Source organism: Lithobates pipiens, unplaced genomic scaffold (assembly GCF_037356315.1).
Source record: "Lithobates pipiens isolate NorthernLeopardFrog02 unplaced genomic scaffold, aLitPip1_a1.2 Scaffold_30, whole genome shotgun sequence".
Classification (NCBI taxonomy): domain Eukaryota; kingdom Metazoa; phylum Chordata; class Amphibia; order Anura; family Ranidae; genus Lithobates; species Lithobates pipiens.
Genome location: NW_027507791.1, coordinates 127,855,055 through 127,880,159, shown reverse-complemented (window position 1 = coordinate 127,880,159; position 25,105 = coordinate 127,855,055). Strand labels below are relative to the sequence as shown.

At 44.9% G+C, this 25,105-nt stretch overlaps 1 protein-coding gene across 2 annotated transcripts in view; it reads right to left on the bottom strand.

Annotated features, from left to right (window-relative positions):
* SEC23A (SEC23 homolog A, COPII component) overlaps positions 1 to 25,105 on the bottom strand; it is a 256,161-nt gene that overhangs the window by 153,936 nt on the left and 77,120 nt on the right. For both annotated transcript variants that reach the window (XM_077464838.1, XM_077464839.1), the window contains 2 exons: positions 23,331 to 23,454; positions 3,529 to 3,609 (listed from right to left, as the gene is read on the bottom strand). In XM_077464838.1, the coding sequence (XP_077320964.1) occupies positions 3,529 to 3,609; positions 23,331 to 23,454 (205 nt within the window). The remainder of the gene's footprint in view (positions 1 to 3,528; positions 3,610 to 23,330; positions 23,455 to 25,105) is intronic.

The window sequence follows — 25,105 nt, the reverse complement described above, 5'->3', positions numbered from 1 at the left end:
AGGGCCGCGTCACAAATGTACTTAAGGCCAAGCACTAACTGGTCTGCTAGTTCCACGTAAGTTTTGCCCATTCAGTAAGTGTCTGCGACACAAGTGCTGTAGCCAGTACTGGTCGTATTGCTGACCCCACAACCGTAAACAAGGAACGGGCCTCGGCCTTCCTGCCCGTGGGGTCCTTAAACACAGGAGTCCCCTCTACCGCGATCGTGGGTACTTTATTTAACCTGGATACTGGGGGGTCCACGACTGGAGCCGACCATTATTATTAAGAAGGCTCTCCACAAAGGGGTAACGCACAGCCATGCTTTTTGGGACCGAAAAAGGTCCATTGCGTTCGCCCCTATTCCTTGTGAACTTATCAAAATAAGTCAGTCAGATACGGAAACACCTTAGGTGGCTTACAGGACCCAAAAGGGACCGCCACTTCAGCAGATGAACCTTCTGCATCCTGAATCTTCTGGGTATCACGCACAGCTGTGACAAGTGCTCCAACTAGTGCTTTTCTTGCGTGGACCCGGACAGGGGGACTCATCCTCACTGTCTGGTCAGTCCTGGTCAGCGTCATCTGAACGACAGAGCAGGGACCGCCAGTTTCAGCGGGGCCCAAGTGTGTCAGAGCTCTCCCTAGAGGACGGGGGGGGGATGCTTTTTATCACCTTTGCGCCCGCATACCTCCTCCACCCTGGCAATGAACGTTTTAAGGACCGCCGACAAAGCATCCAAAGGCACTGCACTGTTTGCAGACGAGCCGGTTTCAATTGCAGGGAGTTTGGGGGAAGAAACATCAGTTTCTGAAGCCATGCTGACCCACCCTGTCTGCCACCCTTGGGGACTCAGGACAGGTGCACAGTGCCACCCTCCTAGCTGCTGGAGACTGAGGGACCCCACCGCAGGACTCACCACTCTCAGCGCCGTTCAGCTACAAGTGCCTGCATCAGCTCCCAGGTGTCCTAAGTGAGAAACCGCACTGTTCTGAGCAGCAGGGAGCAGCGCTGAGAATAAAAATCGTGCACAGGGAAAAGGGATTCTGAACACTTCCCTGGTGGAGGTGAATTATAAAGTATTGTCACGATGGTACCTCGTTCTGACGAGGCTAGCTAAAATCTACCTGATGCATCGCCTCTGTTTCTGGGGGTACGCCCAGGAGCGTACAATGCTTCATATCTGATGGACGTGCCCAAAAGTCAGACAGTTTTGGATAAGAATTTTCAACCTGGTTTACTCAGACTGGATTAAATATACCCAAAAACATTAAGACAGCCTTATTTTCTGATCTTTCGAGTGAACTGCCCAGACATCTCAGGACCCTCATCTTTTTTTTGTTCATAATTCCTTTATTTATCGAACCTCATCTTTTTTATCTTTACACAGTAGGCGAGGTTGAAAAAAAGACACAAGTCCATCAAGTCCAACCCTTTTGGCAGCTAAGACCACCATAGCTCGAGAATGGAAAACCCCTGTGATAAATTTTAGAAAAATAAAATTTCCTGGATCATCATAATTGAAAAATTTACTAGCATCCTTCGTGATCAAAAAAATTGATTTAAAAAGGTTTGGAACCCCTAGATTAGATATCTCCAGTCACCGTGAGGAGTGGGGCGGGGGGAGGGGTCAGTAGTCCGGAGCATGGTGATCGACCGTAAACGACTACTTTTTCTCTTTTCTTCTTTCTTTCTCATATTCCTTCATACAATGTCTCACTTTGCTCTGTTTTATGTTCCCACACGTTTGATAGTGGGCTTTAAGGTTACCCTAACCCTAGATTATACTGGGTAATGTGTTTTTTATTATGGCTTTATGATGGAAAATCTGGTACCACTGCACAAGAGTCCCTCCGCGGGATTCTTGCTCTCTCCCTCCTATGCAATGCTTTTCAAAATCATACAAGCACAATAGCCTTGATTTGCTAGAAGTGTTAATAATAACATTGTTATGCACACAGTGAATGTTTTTTCTCGTTCAGCGAGTTCTAGGCATCTCATGAATCTTTACCTTATTCTCAGGACAGGAACGGTCATGGTTAGTAACTTTGATAGTATAGTTGTGCAGTGACCAAAATGTACTGATCTGACACACTCTATTGTAACACTCTTGTAGAAATGGTATTTGTGTTAAGAATCATATTGCCTTGTCAAAAACTAATTTTCAATGAAAATCATTGGAAAAGAAATTGCAGTATTTCAGCAGGACAGACTGTCACCAGATGAGAAGCTGTGTTCTAGCTCTCACCATTTGGTCAGAGAGACGAGGTTGAAACCAACTCTTTCTATTGGCTGGTGAGCCATGACTTAGTTGGCCACTTATTTGTTTCGAAAGAAGTGAAATGCTGTGCTTATATTAGTTTTTTTTCTCAAATAAGGGCCTTTTTCATTTTAAAGATTAATTTACACCAATTATTAAATGGGATTTGAAAACTGCAGTACAATAAATACACAAACACATTTGTATATATTCATGCACACTATCACACCATGGTAAGGGGGGCAGGGCAGACAGCGGTGACTGACAGTCACCAGCTCCATCCTCGCAGAGCCCCGAGTTTCTCAGTCTTAGAGTGGTCAGTGGACAGATGCTGCATCAACCTAGGTAAGTAGGATTTATTTTTTAAAAAGAACAACAAACCCTGAACTTCTCTTTTAAGTATGCTGATGCTTTTAAAGTGTCTTAGGGTCCTTTCACACGGGGCAGATCAGTGCTGATCCGCCCCGTGGATATCCGCTTGCTCAGCGGGAATCGCAGGAGCGATTTCCGCTGAGCAGGAAGATGACAGATCCGTCTGCACACTGCAAAGGGACGGACCTGTCACAGCGCCACTCTCCCCTATTGGAGATCGGGTGACGACGGACCGTAGTGTCCGTCGTCACCCGAACCGATGACGGATGGAAAAATAGCTTTTTCCTCCGTCACACTTTTTCGGATCGGAGCGGGTCGGATGTCAGCGGACTTGTCACCGCTGACATCCGACGCTCCATAGACCTCTATGGAGCATCCGTTCAGTTCCGCCTGAAAAACTGACATTGTGAAAGGGGCCTAATACAATTGGTTTTACTATCTGCTAACAGTAACTTCTAAGGCACATAGTCTCGTATATGTTATTCCACTTTCTCCAGTCTGTCACTAGATACTTAGCTTGCCAGGCCAGCTATATCTCTTTAAAGTGCATCTCTAGCCCAAACTTTTATTTCAGTTTTGGATAGCGTAGCGAACAGTTAGAACTCGTCAACTTTTCTCTCAAGGGTCTCTATGGGACCCTTTGTTACACAGTAGGTGAGGTAGAAAAAAAGACACAAGTCCAACCTATGTGGCTTGCTAATGAATGTACAATGCTTTCTCTTCACTGGGCAGTAAAGGCAGCGGGAAGTTACATCTAGACAGACAATAACATCCAGGAGTATCACAGAAACCTTGACAAAAGCCTTGAAGTTGAAAAGATTTCTTTAAGTTGTATTCGATTTGACACAACAGTTTTAAAACATTCAATTTAAGTAAAAAAAAAAATAAATAAATAAAAATCCCATCAGTACTCACATTTTCAGACACGCAGGGTCCCTTGGCACTCAGGGATACACAGGGTCCAATAGCACCTGAAATTTTTATCTCTCTTGACGTCTTCATAACCCATGAAATACATAAAATGGAATCAAATTAAAGGTTTGAATAAAAAAAAAAAAAAAACATTTTTTTTTAATACAAGGGCTCTGAAGATAATGTTTGCTCCTGAAACCTGTTTAACCACTTACAGACCGGAATATTTTTCCCCTTAATGACCAGGCCATTTTTTGCGATACGGCACTGCGTTGCTTTAAATGAAAATTGCGCGGCCGTGCGACGAAGGTATAGCGTCTACAAAATAGGGAATAGATTTATGGCATGTTTATTATATTATATTATATATATATATATATATATATATATATATATATATATATATATATACACACACACACACACACATATATATATATATATACACAAATATACATATATATATATATATATATATATATATATACACATACATACACACACACACACACACACACACACACACACACTATATATATATATATTATATACATATACATACACACACATACATATACACTCACACTTTTTTTTTTTTTTACTAGTAATGGCGGCGAACTGTGATTTTTAGCAGGACTGTGACAATGCAGCGGACAGATCATACACTTTTGACATTTTTTGGGACCACTGACATTTATACAGCGATCAGTGCTATAAAAATGCACTGATTACTGGTAGGTAGGGAAGAGGTTAACAATAGGGGCGATCAAGGGGTTAAATGTGTTTCTGGGAGGTGTTTCTAACTGAGGGGGATGGGACTGACTGGGGGATGAGAGAGATCGCTGTTCCTAATCACTAGAAACAGCAGAATGAGGATCTGTCTGTTTACATTTCCCATTTTGGCTCTCTTTTCTGTTGCGCCCGTTATCGCTCTTAAAGGGGCCGACGTTCACCTACACAGATTCGCGGGAAAGATCTGAACAGCCACAGAATGACGGCAGCTGGTCAGCAAGTGGTTAAAGTAGAAAACTATTTAGATGATGCCAAAACATGAATTATACCAATGTATTAGGAGTCATGACCTGCCACAAACCTCTACTATAAGGCCGCTCTGGTTGTGCAGAACATCTGTCTGGCAATGGGAAATCCACAGCAGAAAAAACTTCAAACTAAGCTTTTAAATCAATCAATGGACTGCAGTTAAGAGAAAGAGTAATTCTATATTGTTGAATCGTATTGCTTCTCCACATTTAAAACTCTTAGGGGTTAAGTCATGCAATGTTGTGTAGGTTTATGTCCTAAGCCAAAAACCATGGCTGGTGTTTATCTTCAGAAAAAGATACTCCCAACTGAGAAGCAAATCTTAAATGCAATTTATAGTGGTTATATACATGGTTTCTTTATTCTGGTATCCATTTTTTAAAAGCATATCTTTATTTTTAAAAGGGGAGTCTCATATAGTACGAAATTGTTTATTGAAAAAAATATCAAAATATTGCACTAGGACAGTGATGGCGAAACCTTGGCACTCCAGATGTTTTGGAACTACAATTCCCAGGATACTCATCTACACTGCAGAGTGCATGAGCATCATGGGAAATGTAGTTCCAAAACATCTGGGGTGCCAAGGTTCGCCATCACTGCACTAGGACATCATAACCGCCATAAATGGCAAAATCAAAAAGAGTCAACCCCGCCGATTCCCCTGGCAGGACTACCCTGGAGTGGGTCCCGATTTTCCAGATTCTCCTTGCCGCATCCCTTAATCGAACCCACCATGCAAGCACTACACACATATTTCAGAATTGCGGGGACGGCCAGTTTTCCCTCTCCGCTGACGCCCATAATCGGACACCCGGACTTCCCACCAGGGGTATCGGACAGATCCTTTAGACTCCAACCGGATCAGAGCTTGGTCAGAGCCTCCACTTTTCTGGGCCCCTTGGAGTGGGTTAACCCGGCTAGCATATACCCTGTCCTTAATTCTTCAATTCTGGGGAAGTGGAAGATTTCTCAACTTACACACTTCCTCCGATCCCTCCCAGACAGCGGCTGCTTTCGCAGACAACAGACTCCCTTTGAGGGCTTGTGTCTGGGTGAGGGACCCATACGGGGGTCTCTTTCTCACTCCTATAATATCCTGCTCGTCCACACATCACAAACTGACCCTCCATACTTGAGGAAGTGGGCAGGGGATCTTCATACCACATTCACGGAAGATCAGAAAAAACGTATCCTCCTTTTTGCGCACAAATCATCCTTGTGTAGCAAATATCAGGAGATAACCTACAAGATTCTGACGCGATGGTACCGGACCCCATCAGTCCTGGCGTCCATATTCCCAGGCTTTAGCCCCTTATGTTGGAGATGTGGCATCCACACTGGCACACTGCTCCACATTTTCTGGGAATGCCCAGACTTGACCTAGTTCTGGAGACAGGTTTTGCAGATCATTCACAAAATCACAGGTATCTCCCTTCAGGATAATCCAGCAGCAATATTTTTAAACCTAACCCCAATGTCATGTAAGCAATACCGCAAATCCTTGTTGAGACATCTTCTGAACGCGGCAAGGGCTTGCATCCCCAGTGCATGGAAGCAACAGTCTCCACCGGCGGTGTCACTGTGGTTTGCCAGGGTGTGCAATATACAGCGGATGGAGCAACTCACAGCTGCCCTAAGGGACCGGGAGGAGGAATATAATGCACGCACGCTGGACACACTGGGATCTGTTCCGATTCTCCGACGAATACAAATCTTACATTTGATGGACCGATACTGGATGGGGCTGCGTGCCCTAGCGGAATCTGTCCCCCTCCCCCCCTTGCTTACCCTCTGCCTCCTTCTTCTATGTTTTTTTTTCTCTATCTCTCCTTCTCCTTCTTAACCACTACAATACAGGGCACTTTCACCCCCTTCCTTCCCAGCCCAATTTTCAGCTTTCAGCGCTCTAGCGCTTTCAGTGACAATTGCGCGGTCATGCTACACTGTACCCAAATGAGATTGTTATCATTTTGTTCGCACAAATAGAGCTTTATTTTGGTGTTATTTATTCACGACTCCGTTTTTTTTTTTTTTTGCGATATAAGCGCAAAAATAGCGGAAATTTGGAAGAAAAACAATATTTTCTTTTTTCTATTTGAAAAGAAATCCAATAAAATCAAATTTTGTCATAAATTTAAGCCAAAATGTATTCTGCTACATGTTTTTGGTAAAAAAAATTCCGTTAAGTGTATAATAATTGGTTTGTGTGATCACGGACATATGTACGCAAATGATCATGTACATATGTGTGCAGGTGATCACGTACATATGTGTGCAGATGATCATTGGGACATGTGATTTTAGTGGGACATATGTGGGGGACATGTTTTTATTATTAGGGACATGTGTTTTTATTATTTGGGGACATGTATGTTTTGGGGACATGTGTGTTTTGGGGACATATGTGGGGACTGTGTTTGTACTGTGTGGTGTGTTGTGTGTTTACACTACACTGATGATCAGTGAGTAAAAAGCTGTAAAAAGCAGCCCATACTCACTGATCATCAGCCGGCTGCAGCGTTCTGCTCTCCTCTCCTCAGCGGTGACTTCCGTGTGAGGAGAGCCGATCGCCTAGCAACCGGCTGTTTGTTTACATCACATGACGGCTGTGATTGGACACGGCCGTCATGTGATCAGGAGGGCCAATCACAGAGCCCTCCTGCCGATCTGAGATGTGCCGTGTCCGGGTGACACGAGCACATCGGGATCGCGCCGCTGCGCGGGCGCGATCCCGCTACTCCTGAAGGACGTTCCTGAATGTCCTATCAGGAGTAGACGGCTCCCACCCGGCCGTATATATGCATTGGCCGGGTGGGAAGTGGTTAAGTTAAAATACCCTTGGAGTGCGGTAAACCTCTGGTTTTACACCGAGAATCCAGTCTGATGGGCTATATACAACAATAGGTGCATTATCCAAATTTAAGCCCACACGTAACGACGGGTCAAGGCCGGCCACAGAGGGACAGAATTATCCCAATATACAGGCGGTCTACCCCCCTAATGTCCTAATCTACCATATGACATAGGTCTGGCGGGGCCTCCGCCCCCCTCCCCTTTTTTTGGGGGGGGGGGGAGGGGGCTGGGAGGGGCTTGGTTTGACGCCTGGATTGACTATAAAATCCATAAGGCGGGGGAAATGAGAATCTTCGACATCCAGAATATCATAAGATAGTGTTAGTCATGTGACTATTGGTTTTGTTGTATACTAATTACGGTCATTGGTGATATACTGTTTCTTTGGGCTGGCACCGAATTTTCTGTTGGTGTTTTAATGTGTTATGACACTGCATTATATGTACCGCATTCCTTAAATAAAGATTTAAAAAAAAATAAAAAATAAAAAAATAAAAGGAGTCAACCCCAACCCAATATGGCCACCGTGTCTTTCAAAACAACAGAAGTGATGTCACCCGGAAGTGAGCCCCACCTTACGCATTTCCTCATCAAGCTGCAACGTCTTTAGGAGTAAAGGCTTCCAGTGTTGTCTTCGCTATTATATAGAAAAGACTTCGCCTCCTGCACATATTGGTACTCTAAAGGCTCATACACCCGATCGGATTTTCGTCTGAGAATTGTGTGATGACAGACTGCCTAAAATCTGACTGTTAGTACGCCCCATTAGACAATTGTTGGCCAATTTTCTGCCAATAAATGCTGGATGGCAGGCTAGTAAATTTTATGGTCTGTTGTCAGATTATCCTATCGTGTGTACACAATCCGTCACACAAAATGTCCAAACACGCATGCTCAAAACTAATGCTCACCAAACACAACATTAGCATAAGGTGGTACTCAAGAGCTGAAATTCCACGTAGTACGTCACTACATTCGTGTTTATTAGCTGACAATTGTGTACAGTTTGTATGCAAGACAAGTTAACGACATATGTCCTTTGGACAAATGTCTGGCGCTTTGCCAAAAGTCTGATCGTGTGTAGGAGACTTTATTTTGAACAACCCACACCACCTATCATAATTTCCTACTTCTTATCACACATTTGCAAAGAATTGGCTGATAAATGACTAATAACTTCTCTATTGTAAAATCAACAAACTCTCATAGTCCCATATAGGGTGCCATCTAGCATCCATATTTAAAACTACAACTCAAGCACAATATGTGTGTTGTAATTTTAAATATGGATGCTAGATGGTGCTCTATATGGGACTTTGATGGATGGATGGATGATGAAATGCATAGGGTGGGACTTCTGGGCGACGTCACTTCTGCCATTTGGAATGCATGCTGGCCATAGCAAGTCCGTCACTTCCTGGTTTTGCAGGTTATGGCAGTTATGATGTACTTTTATATGTAAGTGCAATAATAATAATATTTTTGTAAATAAAACAACCTCATACTACATGAGGCTCCCCTCTATTCCTTTATGGTAATAAGTAAGGCACTACTCCCCTGGGCTATATAGGTAGGGGCATGGCAGAAAACCCTAACAAGCTGGATGATGATTTAAAGGGAGTTGAACTCCTATCACTTTGGACCAATTTGTGCGCTTCTTGACTTGTTTGGCAAAACAAAGGGTCAAAGTAATGCGGTGAGTGCGGTGTGTACTGTGAAGCACAATGGACAATTCTGGAGGAACTCAATCATAGAACACTTTATTGATGCACTTTTTGCACAGGAGTGGATATTTAGGTTAGGTTATGAAAATGTTTATGAGTTCATGGTTCATAGGGTATTTAAGAGCAGCGATTTACCCAAAAAACACTCAGACACACACACACACACACTTTATTCATCAACTTATAACCCCACGACAATTCCTCGACACCTTATACCCTGAAACTCTGAGGACGTAAGACGTAATTCCTCTTTAACTGCTCAACCGCTTGAGGACCAGCCGCCGCAGAAAACTGCGGCAGGTTAGCTCTGAAAAATCACATTAATGTACGTGATCTTGCGAGGTCTGTATAGCAGGCGCACGCGCGGGCCCGCCGTAAGCTCCATGAATCAGACCACGGGCACACCTGCAATTGTCTCACAGAGAGGAAGAACACCAGCATTTCCCCGTTCTGCCTAGTGACACCGTCACTGATCACCGCTCCCTGTAAGCCCATCCCCCACACAGTTAGAGTCATTCCCTAGGACAAACTTAACCCCTACAGCACCACCTAGTGTAAAACCCCTTCAGTTCCACTCACATTTATACAGTAATCAGTGCATTTTTAATCGCACCGATCGATGTATAAATGTGAATGGTCCCAAAATAGCGGCAAAAGTGTCCGATGTGTCCGCCATATTGTTGCAGTCACAGGGAAAAAAAAAAAAATAAATTGCTGATCGCCGCCATTACTAGTAAAAACCAAAAAAAAATATTAATAAAAATGCCATAATACTATCCCCTATTTTGTAGATGCTATAACTTTGGGGAATATTTCTTATAGCAAAGTAATGCTTTTTTTTCAAATTTGTCGCTTTTTTTTGTTTATAGCGCAAAAAATAAAAACCGCAGAGGTGATCAAATACCAAAAGAAAGCTCTATTTGTAGGAAAAAAAGGACGTCAATTTTGTTTGGGAGCCACGTTGCACTGACGCAATTGTCAGTTAAAGCGATGCAGTGCCGAATTGCAAAAGGTGCTCTGGTCAGCAAAGGGGTAAATCCTTCTGGGGCTGAAGTGGTTAAGGACCAGGTGCCGTCATTATACTGCGACAGGTTGGCTCCCTTAGGCAAATCCCTTTGGCCTCTTTAAGAGCAATTGGGTGCGCATGCATGCCCATGGCGCGTGACCTGTGGCCGCGACGTCTGCCGGCCACTAGTGATCGCTTCACAGAGAGCCAGAATGGGGATCTGTCAATGTAAACAGAAAGATCTCCATTCTTGCAGGAGAGGAGAGAGAGATCTGCTGCTCCTAGTGATTAGGAATAGCAATCTCTCTCCTCCTCCAGTCATTCCATCCCCCCAGTTAGAAGCACCTCCCAGGGAACACATTTAACCCCTTGATTGCCACCTAGTATTAACCCCTCCCCTGCCGGTGGTATTTACACAGTAATCCGTGCATTTTGATCACACTGATTGCTGTATACATGTCAATGGTCCCAAGAATGTGTCAAAAGTGTCTGATCTGTCCACCGCAATGTCACAGTACCAATAAAAATAAATTAAAAAAAAACACAGATTGCTGCCATTACTAGTAAAAAAATAAAAAATAAAAGTAAGAAATACCATGAATCTATTACCTAGTTTGTAGACGCTATAGCTTTTGTGAAAACCAATCAATATACGTTTATTGTGATTTTTTTAACAAAAATATTGTAGAAGAATACATATTGGCCTAAACTGATGAAGACATTTTTTTTTTTTTTTTTTGGGATACTCATAGCAAAAAAAAAAAAAAATTTCAGAATTGTAATTTTTTTGTTTATAGAGCAAAAAATAAAAACTGCAGAGCGGATCAATTACCACCATAAGGAAGCTCTATTTGTGGGGGGGGGGGAATAAGACGTTGATTTTGTTTGGGTAAAACATCGCACGAACACGCAATAATCTGTTAAAGCGACGCAGTGCCGTATCGCAAAAAATGGCCTGGTCATTAAGGGGGCAAATCCTTCCGGTCCTTAAGTGGTTAAGCAGAAGCGATCTTGGAAACCACAGCAGCCATTTTAGAACTTTGGTAACCACCATTTTAGACCAGCAGCCGTCTTGGAAAGGGTAATTATACTGTATTGATCTTTTCTTATAATTTGTCTTACTTTAAAACATTGATTTATTGATTATTATAAACAGTTGGATAACTATTTCTCTCGAGTGGATAACCAATTTTTACATGACAATTTTTGTAATTTCTCTGTTGATATAGCAGATGTCTATTCTATTTCATGTTATTGATCACTTACTTACCTGCAGTATAGTAACAGTTGAATTTGTGAAATAGTCATATATACACGGTTATTGACTCTACAGGGAACTTTTGTCATTTAAAAAGTACAACCCTACCATTAGCTGGTGCTTTAAGAAATTTTCTTGATTTTATGTAACATTTATTTCTGTCAACCAATACATATAACTATTTTGTATGAATACATGTCTGGTGAATAAATCTCCTATTTTTAGTCTGTGTTCATATTGATTGATCCTGTATCTGAAAAAAATAGGATTTTTTACATTCACCATAAAATCCTTTTCTCTGTAATTCACCGACTGACACAGCTCCTCTCTTAGCCACTGGGTTGTTACGCCACCTTTAGGAAAATTCTGTGTTTTACATAACATGCAATGCCTAGTACTTTCCCTTAGGCAACAACCCCCGAGCCTGCCATCCAGCCATCAGTACGTCAACAAGCAGTATAACGTAAAGAAAAAACAGGAGGGGCGGGTGCTGTGTCAGTCAGTGAATTACAGAGAGAAGGATTTTATGGTGAGTACAAAAAATCCTATTTTCTCTTAGACCCCTTTCACACTGAGGGCGTTTTGCAGGCACTATAGCGTTAGAAATAGCGCCTGCAATCCGCCCTCAAACTGCTGCTCCATTCATTCCAGAGTGAAAGCCCGAGGGCTTTCACACTGGAGCGGTCCGCTGGCAGGACGTCAGGAAAAGTCCTACCAGCAGCTTCTTTGGAGCGGTGCGTTTACCGCTGCTCCCCATTGAAATCAATGGGGCAGCGCTGCATTACTGCCGGCAAAACGCGGAAATTTTGTGGCATATTGCAGGCGGTTTTAACCCTTTCTTTTTGCGTTTTTAACCGCACGAAAACTGCAGTAACAAATGCAACAGTGCATTAACTTAACGGTACTGCGTTTTTACCCAAAAAAACAGGAAAAAAGGAAAAATTGTATATGCAATTGCAACTATACAGCCGCCTACAAAACTTTGCGGCCAAAACAGGGATCAGCCGATGCACCGACATCTACCTTGTAGAATTTTGTAAAGGTGTGAACAGACGACAAGGCCGCCGCTTTACACACTTGAGCGACAGACACTTGAAGGCCCAAGACGTTCGATTGCCCTCGTAGAGTGGGCCATGACCGGAAAGGGGGGCACCTGCCCCTTCAAGGCTTGGCCTGTACTACAATCTGTCTGATCCACCTGGAAATGGTGGCCGACGAGACCTACATGCCCTTCTTTGGACTAGCCACTGAAACAAACAGTGAGTCTGACTTCCGGAAGGGAGCCGTGGCAGACAAATACACCTTCAGAGCTCGAACCACGTCCAGAGCATAAAGGGCCACTTCTTTAGGATGTGTCAGTTTTGTACACAGAGATGGCAACACAATGTCCTCATTGATGTGAAACGCCGAGACCACCTTCGACAGAAAAGACGGTTTCAGACGCAACACCACCTTATCCTTGTGGATAACCAGATAGGGCGACTTGCAGGACAAGGACACCAGTTCCGAAACCCTGATGGCCGATGTGATGGCCACTAGAAAGACCACTTTCTGGGAAAGAGTAAACAGAGGGATCTCTCTGATATTTTCAAATGGCGGTTTTTGCAGCGCCGACAACAACAGATTCAGATCCCACGGAGGTAACGGTGGACGCACCGGAGAAACAACATGTCAGACCCCTTGGACAAAAGTACTCAGAGAGTGAGACGCCAGGGGTCCCTGAAAAAGGACAGCCAAAGCTGATATTTGTCCTTTAACCACTTGCAGATCGGACCATTTTGCTGGTCAAAGACCAGACCACTTTTTGCGATTCGGCACTGCGCCGCTTTAACTGACAATTGCGCGGTCGTGCGACGTGGCTCCCAAACAAAATTGACGTCCTTTTTTTCCCACAAATAGAGCTTTCTTTTGGTGGTATTTGATCACCCCTGCGGTTTTTATTTTTTGCGCTAAAAATAGAGCGACAATTTTGAAAAAAACACATTATTTTTTACTTTTTGTTATAATAAATATCCCCCAAAAATATATAAAAAAAAATTTTTTCCCTCAGTTTAGGCCGATACGTATTCTTCTACATATTTTTGGTAAAAAAAAAATCGCAATAAGCGATTATTGATTGGTTTGCGCAAAAGTTATAGCGTTTACAAAATAGGGATAGTTTTATAGCATTTTTATTAATAATTCTTTATTATTATTTTTTTTTACTAGTAATGGCGGCGATCAGCGATTTTTATTGTGACTGCGACATTGTGGGGGACCCATCGGACATTTTTGACACATTTTTGGGACCATTGTCATTTATACAGTAATCCCTGCTATATAAATGCAGCGATTCCTGTGTAAATGACACTGGCAGGGAAAGGGTTAACCAGTGGGTGGCAGTGTAGGGGTTAAGTGTTCCTAGGGGTGTGTTACTAACTGTGGGGGGGTTGGGCTTTCATTTAGTGAACACTGATCTCTGCTCCAATCACATGGAGCAGAGATCAGCGTCACTAGTTGCTAGGCAGAATGGAGAAATGTTGTTTACACAGCATTTCCTCCATTCGGCCGCTCCGTGAGACGATCGCGGGGATGCCCGCGGCGATCGAGTCCGCGGGTCCCGCGACCGGACTCACGGGGGTTCCCGACCAGCGCGGGAGTGCGCCGGCGCTCTCCCGATTGCAGGGCGGCATTGAATATTGGACGTACCTGTACGCCAATATGCCTGCCCGTGCCATTCTATCGACGTACATCGTCGTGCGCTGGTCGGGAAGTGCTTAATGGTGCTTAAGGCCAATTTATGGTCTCCTCCTTGTAGAAACAGCAGGATCCTGGATATAGAAAAGGGGCGCGGACGCCATCCTTTCTCCTCACACATGGAGATGTAGACCTTCCAGGTACGATGATCTATCTTCAGAGAAAAAGATTTCCGTGCTCTCAACATAGTTGGGATCACAGAGTCCGACAGACCCCGGTTCCTCAACGCCTGGCTCTCAATAGCCAAGACATTAAAGCCAGCGATGGTAAAGCAGGACGGAGAATTGGACCTTGAGACAGAAGGTCCTCTCGCAAACGGCAGTTGCCAGGGAGCGTCTGCCACTAGTCACACTAGGTCTGCGTACCAAGGACCCTGGGGCCAATCTGGTGCAATCAGTATTACTGGGATCCCCTCGGCCTCCACTCTACGAGGAAAGGCATAGATCATCTGGTACTCTGCCCACGGACCTCTCATCCTGGACACAAATGTCAGCACCTTCCGATTGAGACGGGAGGCCAGAAGATCCACGTCTGGTGTGCCCCACCGCAGGCACAGTAGCCTGAACACCGACGGATGCAACGCCCATTCTCCTGGGTCCAGCATCTGGTGACTTGTCAGTTCTCCACTCCCGGGATGTAAATGGCTGACAGGGCCAGTACATGTCGCTCTGCCCACCAAAGTATGTGAGTGGCCTCCCGTGCGGCGGCCGAGCTTCTTGTTCCTCCTTGGTGATTGGTCACTGCAGTAGCGTTGTCTGGCTGGATCCCGATCGGACGCCTTTGCAGTCTTATCGACCATGTGGAGAGGCATAGCCTGATCGCTCTCAGTTCGAGCAGGTTGATCGGCAACTTGTATTCCTCCGTCGACCAGAGGCCCTGAGTCGACTGAACTCTCATTACTCCACCCCAGCCGGATAGGCTGGCGTCCGTTGTGATCACCGTCCAATTTAGAGGTAGGAACAACTTCCCGGACTGAAGCACCAGGGACCTCAGCCACCAGATCAGGGAATCCCTGACTAACTGGCTCACCTGGATCTCTCGATCCAGGGACAACGGAGATTTGTCCCACTCTGTCAAAATCTCCTTCTGCAGAACTCTGGTGTGGAACTGGGAATATGGTACTGCCGCGAAGGAGCCCACCATGAGTCCCAGGACTTGCATGCAGAAGCGAAGCGACAACGACTTGCGGTTCATCAGCAGTTTTACCTCGGCTTTGAGAGTCTGTAGCTTGTCTGAAGGGAGAAACACTCTCGCTTCCCTGGAGTACTACCACCAACTTTTTTAGGTTCAACAGCCACCCAAATTCTTGCAGGGTCTGCATGGTGATCGCCACATCCTCCTCTAACTCTGAGGTGCAAGAAGCTCTCAGGAGGAGATTGTCTAGGTAACCCACGATGGCGATCCCGTGTTGCCATAGCAATGCCAACACAGGAGCCAATACCTTGGTAAAGACTCGGGGGGCTGAAGCCAAACCAAAGGCGAGAGACACAAACTGGTAGTGGGCTTCCCCGAATGAAAATCGCAGAAACTTTTGATGCCGGAGGCATATGGGTATGTGAAGGTACGCATCCTGGATGTCTAAGGACACCAGGGAGTCCCCTTGATGGAGTTCAGCGACTACTGTGCAATCTGATTCCATTCTGAACCTTTTCACTTTCACAAAGTGATTGAGGGCCTTTAGATCCAAGATTGGACGTACCCCTTCTTTCTTGGGAACTACAAACTGGTTTGAGTAGAACCCCTGGAAACGTTCAGATTCCATAAGAGGTACAATCACCCCGCGATTCAGCAGGTTCCTTACTGCCCCCAAGAGGGCCTCCCGGCAAGTCGGGAGAATGGGTATGCTGGAGGGGAAGAATCTGTTTTGCGGCCAAGAGAGAAACTATCTTGTAACCGTAGGAAATCAGATCGCAGACCCATTGGTCTGACAGTCAAGAGGACCACCGGGCTGCAAACTCCTGAAGGCGACCCTCCACCCGAGACATGGGTGGGGGGCAAACCTTCATGCGGTAGCACTTTTGTTCGCAGGCTTGCTGGGCTTGCCGTTCCAGGGACGTTTCTGTCCTTCCGTGGTCATCCTGTCGGGCTGGGGATGTTTAGCCGAAGCTCTGGGCGGACGAAAAAGCCGTTTGTGAGCGGAAAAAGAGCGCCCTTGCCTACGGCGTGGCTCCTTAGCCTTCCTGGCCTGTGGGAGTAGGGTACTCTTACCACCTGTGGCATTCTTAATAATGTCATCCAAAGGGGCTCCAAAGAGCCAGTCGCCAAAGAAGGGAAGATCCGTCAGGGCTTTTTTGGATGCCTGGTCAGCAGACCAGCATTTCAACCAAATTAGGCGCCTCAGCACCACTGCTGACACTGAAGACCTGGATAACAGGGGAAGAGTATCCAGGGCCGCATCACAAATGTACTTAAGGCCTTGCACTAGTTGGTCTGCTAGTTCCACGCAGACAGGGGAAGTCTGCTGTTCTCCCAATGCGTGGTGCAACAGTTTTGCCCATACATTTAGTGTCTGGGACACAAGTGTGGAAGCCAGTACTGGTCGCATGGTTGACCCCACAACCGTAAACAAGGAAGAGCCACTGCCTCAGCCTTCCTGTCCGTTGGATCCTTAAATGCAGGAGTCCCCTCTACTGGGATCATGGTTACTTTGTTTAATCTGGATACTGGGGAGTCCACAACCGGAGGAGCCAACCACTTTTTGAGAAGGCTCTCCTCAAAGGGGTAATGCACAGCCATGTATTTGGGACCGAAAAAAGTCTGTTGAGGTCGACCCCATTCCTTGTAAAAGAACTTGTCAAAATAAGCCAGATACGGGAACACCTTAGGTGAAGAGGCTGGCTTATGGCACCCAAAAGGGACCACTACATCAGCAAAGGGATCTGCTGGCTCTTGAATCATCAGGGTATCACGCGCAGCTGTGATAAGTGCTTCAACAAGCGCTTTGTCGCTCACGGACCTGGACGGGGACTCATCCTCACTGTCCAAACGGTCCTGGTCAGCGTCATCTGAAACAACAGAGCAGGAGTCACCAGCCTCAGCAGGGCCCGAGTCTGTGTTAGAGCTCTCCCTAGAAGCTGGGGGGGGGGGGCAGCGGTCACGTTTTAGCACTTTGCGCCCACGCATCGCCTCCATCTTGGCAACAAACTCATTGACAGTGTCCAAAGGCACTGCGCATTCGGCAGGCGAACCGGTTGCAATTGCCTGTATTTCGGGGGAAGAAACACCAGTTTCTGAAGCCATGCTGACCCTACCCTGTCTGCCACCAAAAGGGGACTTAGGACAGTGATGGTCCCACCCTCCTTACTGCTGCTGGCTGAGGGGCTCTTCCCGCAGGACTCACCACCCTGACAGGTTCTGTGCTGTCCAGTAAGTAGTGCCATGGTCTCTGTTAGCTCCCAGGTGCACAGGAATCCGCTCTGCGTCATTCAAAGCTGCTGCTAATGGCGCTGAAAGTGCTCTGTAATGTCCTCAGGCTCAAAGGAAATGGCCGCCCAGCGCACAGCATAAGGACATAAAACACTGGGAAAATGGCCGCCGGATTACAGGAACACATGCTGTCTCTAGAGAAGCTGAAAAACGTCAAAGAAAGCAAAGATCCACCGCTCCAGGTCAGTCCACCGATAGACTGCTTGCTCTCCAGGCAGGTGGGGGTTCCAGGTGCAGGCTGATTGCACAAACCAAGTACATGAAAAACGAACAAACTCTGGACAGCCACACTCTGGATTACATGAAAAGTAAAAGTGCCTTTATTCCTTCAAATTAAAAAACTCCACATCACGCGACTCACCACAGCAAAAGGGAAAAAAACATAGAACAAAATTACTAACGCGTTTCGCGCTAAAACATGAGTAAGCGCTGTAATTTTGTTCCCTTTGCTGTGGTGATTCGCGTGATGTGGAGTTTTTTCATTTGAAGGAATAAATGCACTTTTACTTTTCATCTAATGCAGAGTGCGGCTGTCCAGAGTTTGTTTGTTTTTCATAAGCTGAAAAACGTGTTCAGGCTTCTAGAAAATGGCCGCTGGCGTCCAGTATAAGGACAAATCACAGGGAAAATGGCCACATAGACACAGGAGAGCATGCTTTCCCTTGCCCATACCTAAGATAGCCACTGAAAAAAAGATCACAGGATTTTTCATCTTGCACAAAAAGCAAAGCTTCTGCAGAAGGAGGACCGATGGGCCCGTCAGGGTTCCTAGGTCCTTCTCCTTCACTAGGCAAAATAAAACGGATGGCTGCATGGCAGGCTGGGGGGTTGTTACCTAAGGGACCGCCCCTTGGGCGGAACTGGAAAGTTCTGTGTTTTACATAACATGTAATGCCTAGTATTCTCCTAAAGGTGGTGTAACAACCCAATGGCTAAGAGAGGAGCTGTGTCAGTCGGTGAATATAAAAGAAATATTATATTTTAAAAAGAATGATTCAATACCAATTACCGTGCAGAAAATTATTCTCATAAGCACGACAAGGCAGTGAAGCTCTTTCTTGTAAAAGCAATCCTAGCTGCTTTTACAAGCAGCAGGAGGGGATTCTCCTGTCCCACCAAGACTGCAGCTGGCAGTTCTGCCTGCTGACTATAGAGCTGATTGGGACCGGAACAGCCCTGATCAGCTCTATGGTCTAAGAAACCAGAAGTGAGGAGTATTTCATCACTTCTGGTTTTGCCAGTTGTAAACAAACCATTAATGGTTTGAAAAAAGCATTGGATTATACCGATCTTGGTTTGATTCAAAGCTTTCAACCAGTTCTTGCCCAAGGTATGCATATATTGTACGTGGCCTCTCGAGTGAGCGGACCCATATGCAGCCTTAGGTAAACACATTACTGAGCTAATAGAGTGTTCCCAACACAGCAACCAGACTACCGGAAAGCTCTTGATGCATACTTGCAATCAGGAGCTTTCCGATCATGAGACCAATGCGACTGTCAATCATAGCAGTCACAAGATTGGAATGCCCAACTCCACCTTCTGGCATTTAGAACCTCTTAAATAGATGGGGGGATAAGGGCAGAGGAGAGATCTGGGGGCCAACAAACCTCAGATATCTCAGTAAATAGGACCCATCACCGACTATTACTATCACAAGGGATGTTTACATTCCTTGTAATAACAATAAAAATGATATTAAAAAAAAAAGGTACAGCTTAAAAATAAAAAATTTAAAGCGCTTCCATCCCCCTGTGCTTGCATGCAAAGGCGAACGCACACGATGGTACGTAAACAGCGATCGCAACACACATATGAGGACTCACTGCAAAATTTGAAAGTGTGACATATTTGTTTACTTGGCATAACATCATATTTCATAGTTTACTAAACAATTCGTTATTAGATTGTGTTTTTTGGCACTAAAATTCATTAACATATATTTTTCCCCAAAAAATACCATTTGCACAAATACTGTGTAAAAAAAAATTGCATCACCTACTATTTTCTCTGCTTTAAAATATACAGAAGTTTTAGAAAAAGACCTGGTCTTCAAAAATGGTCTCAGTTTAAATATTTAATATGTTTTCTATTTTCTAGTGAATAAAATATGGGATTTACGAAATTTGCAAATCACTGCATTCTGTTTTATTTAGATTTTACACAGCGTCCCAACTTTTTGGGAATTTGGGGCTGTATTTAACCACTTTCAGACCGGACCATTTTGCTGGTCAATGACCAGAGGTCTTTTTACAATTTGGCACTGCGCTGCTTTAACTGGTAATTGCGCGGTCATGCAATGTTGTACCCAAACAAAATTTGCGTCCTTTTCTTCCCACAAATAGAGCTTTCTTTTGATGGTATTTGATTGCCTCTGCGATTTTTATTTTTTGCGATATAAACGTAAAAAGACCGCAAATTTTGAAAAAAATTATATTTTCTACTTTTTGTTATTAGAAAAATTCAATAAACTCAATTTTAGTCATACATTTAGGCCAAAATGTATTCAGCCACATGTCTTTGGTAAAAAAAAAGTCAATAACTGTATATTTATTGGTTTGCGCAAAAGTTGTCACATCTACAAACTAAGGTACGTTTTCTGGAATTTACGCAGCTTTTAGATTACGACTGCCTATCTCATTTCTTGAGGTGCTAAAATGGCAGGGCAGTACAAAACCCCCCCAAATGACCCCATTTTGGAAAGTAGATCCCCTAAGGAAATTGATAAGTGGCATGTTGAGCCCATTGAATATTTTATTTTTTTGCCTCAAGCGATTGAATAATGACAAAAAAAAATTTTTTTTTTTTTACACAAAGTTGTCACTAAATGATATATTGCTCACACATGCTATGGGCATATGTGAAATGACACCCCAAAATAAATTCTGCTGCTTCTCCTGAGTACGGGGATACCACATATGTGGGACTTTTTGGGAGCCTAGCCGCGTACGGGGCCCCGAAAACCAAGCACCGCCTTCAGGCTTTCTAAGGGCGTAAATATTTGACTTCACTCCTCACTACCTATTACAGTTTTGAAGGCCATAAAATGCCAAGATGGCACAAAACCCCCACAAATGACCCCATTTTAGAAAGTAGACACCCCAAGCTATTTGCTGAGAGGCATGTTGAGTCCATGGAATATTTTATATTTTGCCACAAGTTGCGGGAAAATTACAAACTTTTTATTTTTATTTATTTTTTTCACAAAGTTGTCACTAAATGATATATTGCTCACGCATGCCATGGGCATATGTGAAATGACACCCCAAAATAAATTCTGCTGCTTCTCCTGAGTACGGGGATACCACATATGTGGGACTTTTTGGGAGCCTAGCCGCGTACGGGGCCCCGAAAACCAAGCACCGCCTTCAGGCTTTCTAAGGGCGTTACAGTTTTGAAGGCCATAAAATGCCAAGATGGCACAAACCCCCCCCCAAATGACCCCATTTTGGAAAGTAGACACCCCTAAATTTAGGGGTACACTAGTGAGACTAGGTAATAAATGGCGGGTGCCCTGAAACTATAAAAAAAATAACTAACCAACCAGCGTCACCTGTAACAGTTATATGGTGATCACTGGCGAAAGGGTTAACTAGGGGGCAATCAGGGGGCTTTATGCGGTAGTATATGGGGGTCCCTGGCGCTATAAAAAGCTGCGGCGAACCTAAATACCTACCTGCCTAACTAGCGTCACCTGTGACACTAATACAGCGATCAGAAAAACGATCGCTTATTAGGCTGGGTTCACACTGGAGCGATGCGGGAACGCCACGAATCCGCGGCGGGTTCCCGCATCGCATGCCTCCCGGCGGCAGTTCCTACTGCCCTATGCGAACTGCTGGGAGTGTCAGTGAAATGTTAATGACACCCCCAGATCAGTTCGCATATCGCAGTGCGATCTGCAAACTCGGATCGCATGGTGTGAACACCCATGCGATCCGATTCTGCTGCGGACCAAAAAAAGGGTCCTGTGCGAGTTTGCGGCGGGTGCGACGCGAATTCAGCCATACTATCTGTATGGCTGAACTCGAATCGCACAGAGATCGGATGCGATTTGCACTGCAGTGCGGTGCGAATCACATCCGTTCTCATAAACCGCTGCAATGTGAACCCAGCCTTAGTGACACTGGCGATGGGGGGTGATCACGGGGTTAAACCTTTATTGGGGGGGTTAGGGTGGTACCTTAGAACCAAAGGGGGCTAACCCTAACTGCCCTAACAGTTATTACAGTCACAAATGACACCCGCCGGGTGATCAGGGGGTTAAACCTTTATTAGGTAATAAATGGCGGGTGCCCTGAAACTATAAAAAAATAAGTAACCAACCAGCGTCACCTGTAACAGTTATATGGTGATCACTGGTGAAAGGGTTAACGAGGGGGCAATCAGGGGGCTTTATGCGGTAGTATATGGGGGTCCCTGGCGCTATAAAAAGCTGCGGCGAACCTAAATACCTACCTGCCTAACTAGCGTCACCTGTCACACTAATACAGCGATCAGAAAAACGATCGCTTATTAGGCTGGGTTCACACTGGAGCGATGCGGGAACGCCACGAATCCGCGGCGGGTTCCCGCATCGCATGCCTCCCGGCGGCAGTTCACACTGCCCTATGCGAACTGCTGGGAGTGTCAGTGAAATGTTAATGACACCCCCAGATCAGTTCGCATATCGCAGTGCGATCTGCAAACTCGGATCGCATGGTGTGAACACCCAATGCGATCCGATTCTGCTGCGGACCAAAAAAAGGGTCTCGTGCAAATTTGCAGCGGGTGCGGCGCGAATTCAGTATGGCTGAACTCGAATCGCACAGAGATCGGATGCGATTTGCACTGCAGTGCGGTGCGAATCACATCCATTCTCATAAACCGCTGCAATGTGAACCCAGCCTTAGTGACACTGGCGACGGGGGGTGATCACGGGGTTAAACCTTTATTGGGGGGGTTAGGGGGGTACCCTAGAGCTAAATGGGGCTAACCCTAACTGCCCTAACAGTTATTACAGTCACAAATGACACCAATGCAAAAAAAAAAAAAATGCTATTGGTGTCACTGTGACTGGGGGGGCAGGGGTGATTGGGGGGGGTGAAGGGGGGGTGTGAGTGTGCCTGGCATGTTCTACTGTGAAGTGTCGTGCAACTCACCGATCCTCTCTCCTCGGTGCCGGAACGAAAAATACCGACACGGAGGAGAGATTACATCACTTCCTCTCCTGTGTTTACATTACAGGAGAGGAAGTGATGTCACGTCTCACTTCCATTCGTCAGGAGCGATCGAGAGGGGGTGGCCATGAATGAATGGCCGCCCCCTCATCCCGGATCGCTTCTGAACGAAAACCGACCGCCGCTGGCACCGGGGGGGGGGGGGGGGGGGCCCCGATCGGGCCCCCCACCCGCGGGAAGGCAGGGACGTACAAGTACGCCCATATGCCTGCCCGTGCCATTCTGTCGACGTACATCGTCGTGCGGCGGTCGGCAAGTGGTTAAAAAACAGATATGAAGTGTCCTGTTTTTGCCTGAATGTCATGCCATACTATATGCCGTACCATATTTTGTAATGACTATTGAAAAAATTAAAACAATAAAAATACATAAAAAAACAACAGGTATGAAAAAAGGACAGATTAAACGTAACTTTAAACAATTATAAACAAAAGAAAAACAATATAACATTGACCGAGAACAAGTTTGTGTGACAAATGTCACAGTCCAGAACAATATGATTTTTATGCAAGATTACACCACATAAATTTTAATTTTACCTTGATTTCTAAAGTACCACCAAATGCCATCTTGAAGTTCCCCTGTGCATCTTTAGTAAAAACTCTCTGAAATGTCTGTTTGAAAAGAGAGGTGTTGAAAGCGTCCCCCATCACCATGTAACCACTGTGTGGAGACAAATTCTATGTAAGTCACAGATCAGAAAACAAGACATAATGCTAAATATACACGACACTCTACATCTGAGTACAGGATTTTTAAAAGATTTGGAAAGTGGAGAAAACCGTCAGATTATTATCGCTGCCTGGAATCCCTGATCAGATATCCCTTTGTTTTCTTTTTGTTTTTTTTTGTGTGGCCATCAGGATACAAAGATTACAGACAGGATTATATTGCTGTCTGCCATCCTCTTCAAAATATTTTTTCTCTCTCCTTATATGTGGTCACTAAGACAGAAAGTAAAGAGTACCCTTGCCCCCTACTGACAGAAATAAACTGACTCAAGTTCTAACCCTTTCCTGCACTACCCAAAACTATAATGAAAATTACACAGTTATTTTGGTTGGTTAGGGCCTTACAATCATGAGACTACTCAGCCAATAAAAAATAAGGAATTAAAACTTCCAGAAAAATATAGAATTATCCATACTCTAAGCTGCTGACTTTTCTTGGGAAACAATCAGTCGGGATAGACTTAAAAAATGATCACCATGTAAAACAACCCATTCAGTTTAAAATGGAAATGAAAGGCAAAACATTTTTATAACTGCAGCCTGAGACTGTGTAGACCAACCGTTCTACTGAGCATGCTCCAGTTTCAGTTCCATTTTAAGCTGTTCATTTTCTTCTTTTTCTTATCGCTGCAGCACACGACTATAGAGACACACATGTGGGTGTATATACACCAAATAAATGACAGCCCATGCCCTTCCTCCTCCTCCATGCCCACTCAACAGCTAAACATAATGAAGGCAGGATATTACATATTAATTAATGAAGGCTTTACCTCCCTGTAATTCTGAGCACAAACAGACACAGGCTAAGAACCCTAAGAACACCAGCCCTACAGTCAAGCACAGAGGTGGAACCATGATGCTTTGGGTTGTTTCTCTGCTAAAAGGTACAGATTTTACCACATTGAGTGGGCAATCGCAAAACATACTGCCAAGGCAACAAAGGCGCATTAAGAAGCACATTAATGTCATAGAGTGGCCTAGCAAGTCTCCAGACCCTAATACTATAGAAAATTATAGTGGGAGCTGAAACGTTGAGTTGTCAAGCGACAGTCAAGAAATCTTAAGGATTTAGAGAAGATCTGTAAAGAGTGGACCAAAATCCCTCCAGAGATATGTGCAAACCTGGTCACCAACTACAAGAAACATCTTACCTCTGTGTTTACCAACAAGGGTGTCTCTACCAAGCACTAAGTCATGTTTTGCTTGGGGATGAAATGCTTATTTTACTCATGAACTGCAACTCAATTTATAACATTTGTATCGTATATTTTTTTCTGGATTTTTGGTTAATATTCTGTCTATCATTTAAAATACAGCTATAATAAAAATTATAGACCCTTCAATTTTGTAAGTGGGCAAACTAAAAAATCTGCAGGGGGCGCCACGCGGGCATACGGTGCGCCCGCTCCACAACGAACGATGCAGAAAAGGCCTCCCTGCCGTACGTTTTAATCAGCAGGGTCTCCAGAAAGGTAGGCGGATCCGGGCCCTCAGCACCCTCCGGCAGACCTATGAACCTGCGGGTTCGATTTTCCAGGTCATCATGTTTCTGGGCCAGTAGTTGTAGTTGGCACTGTACC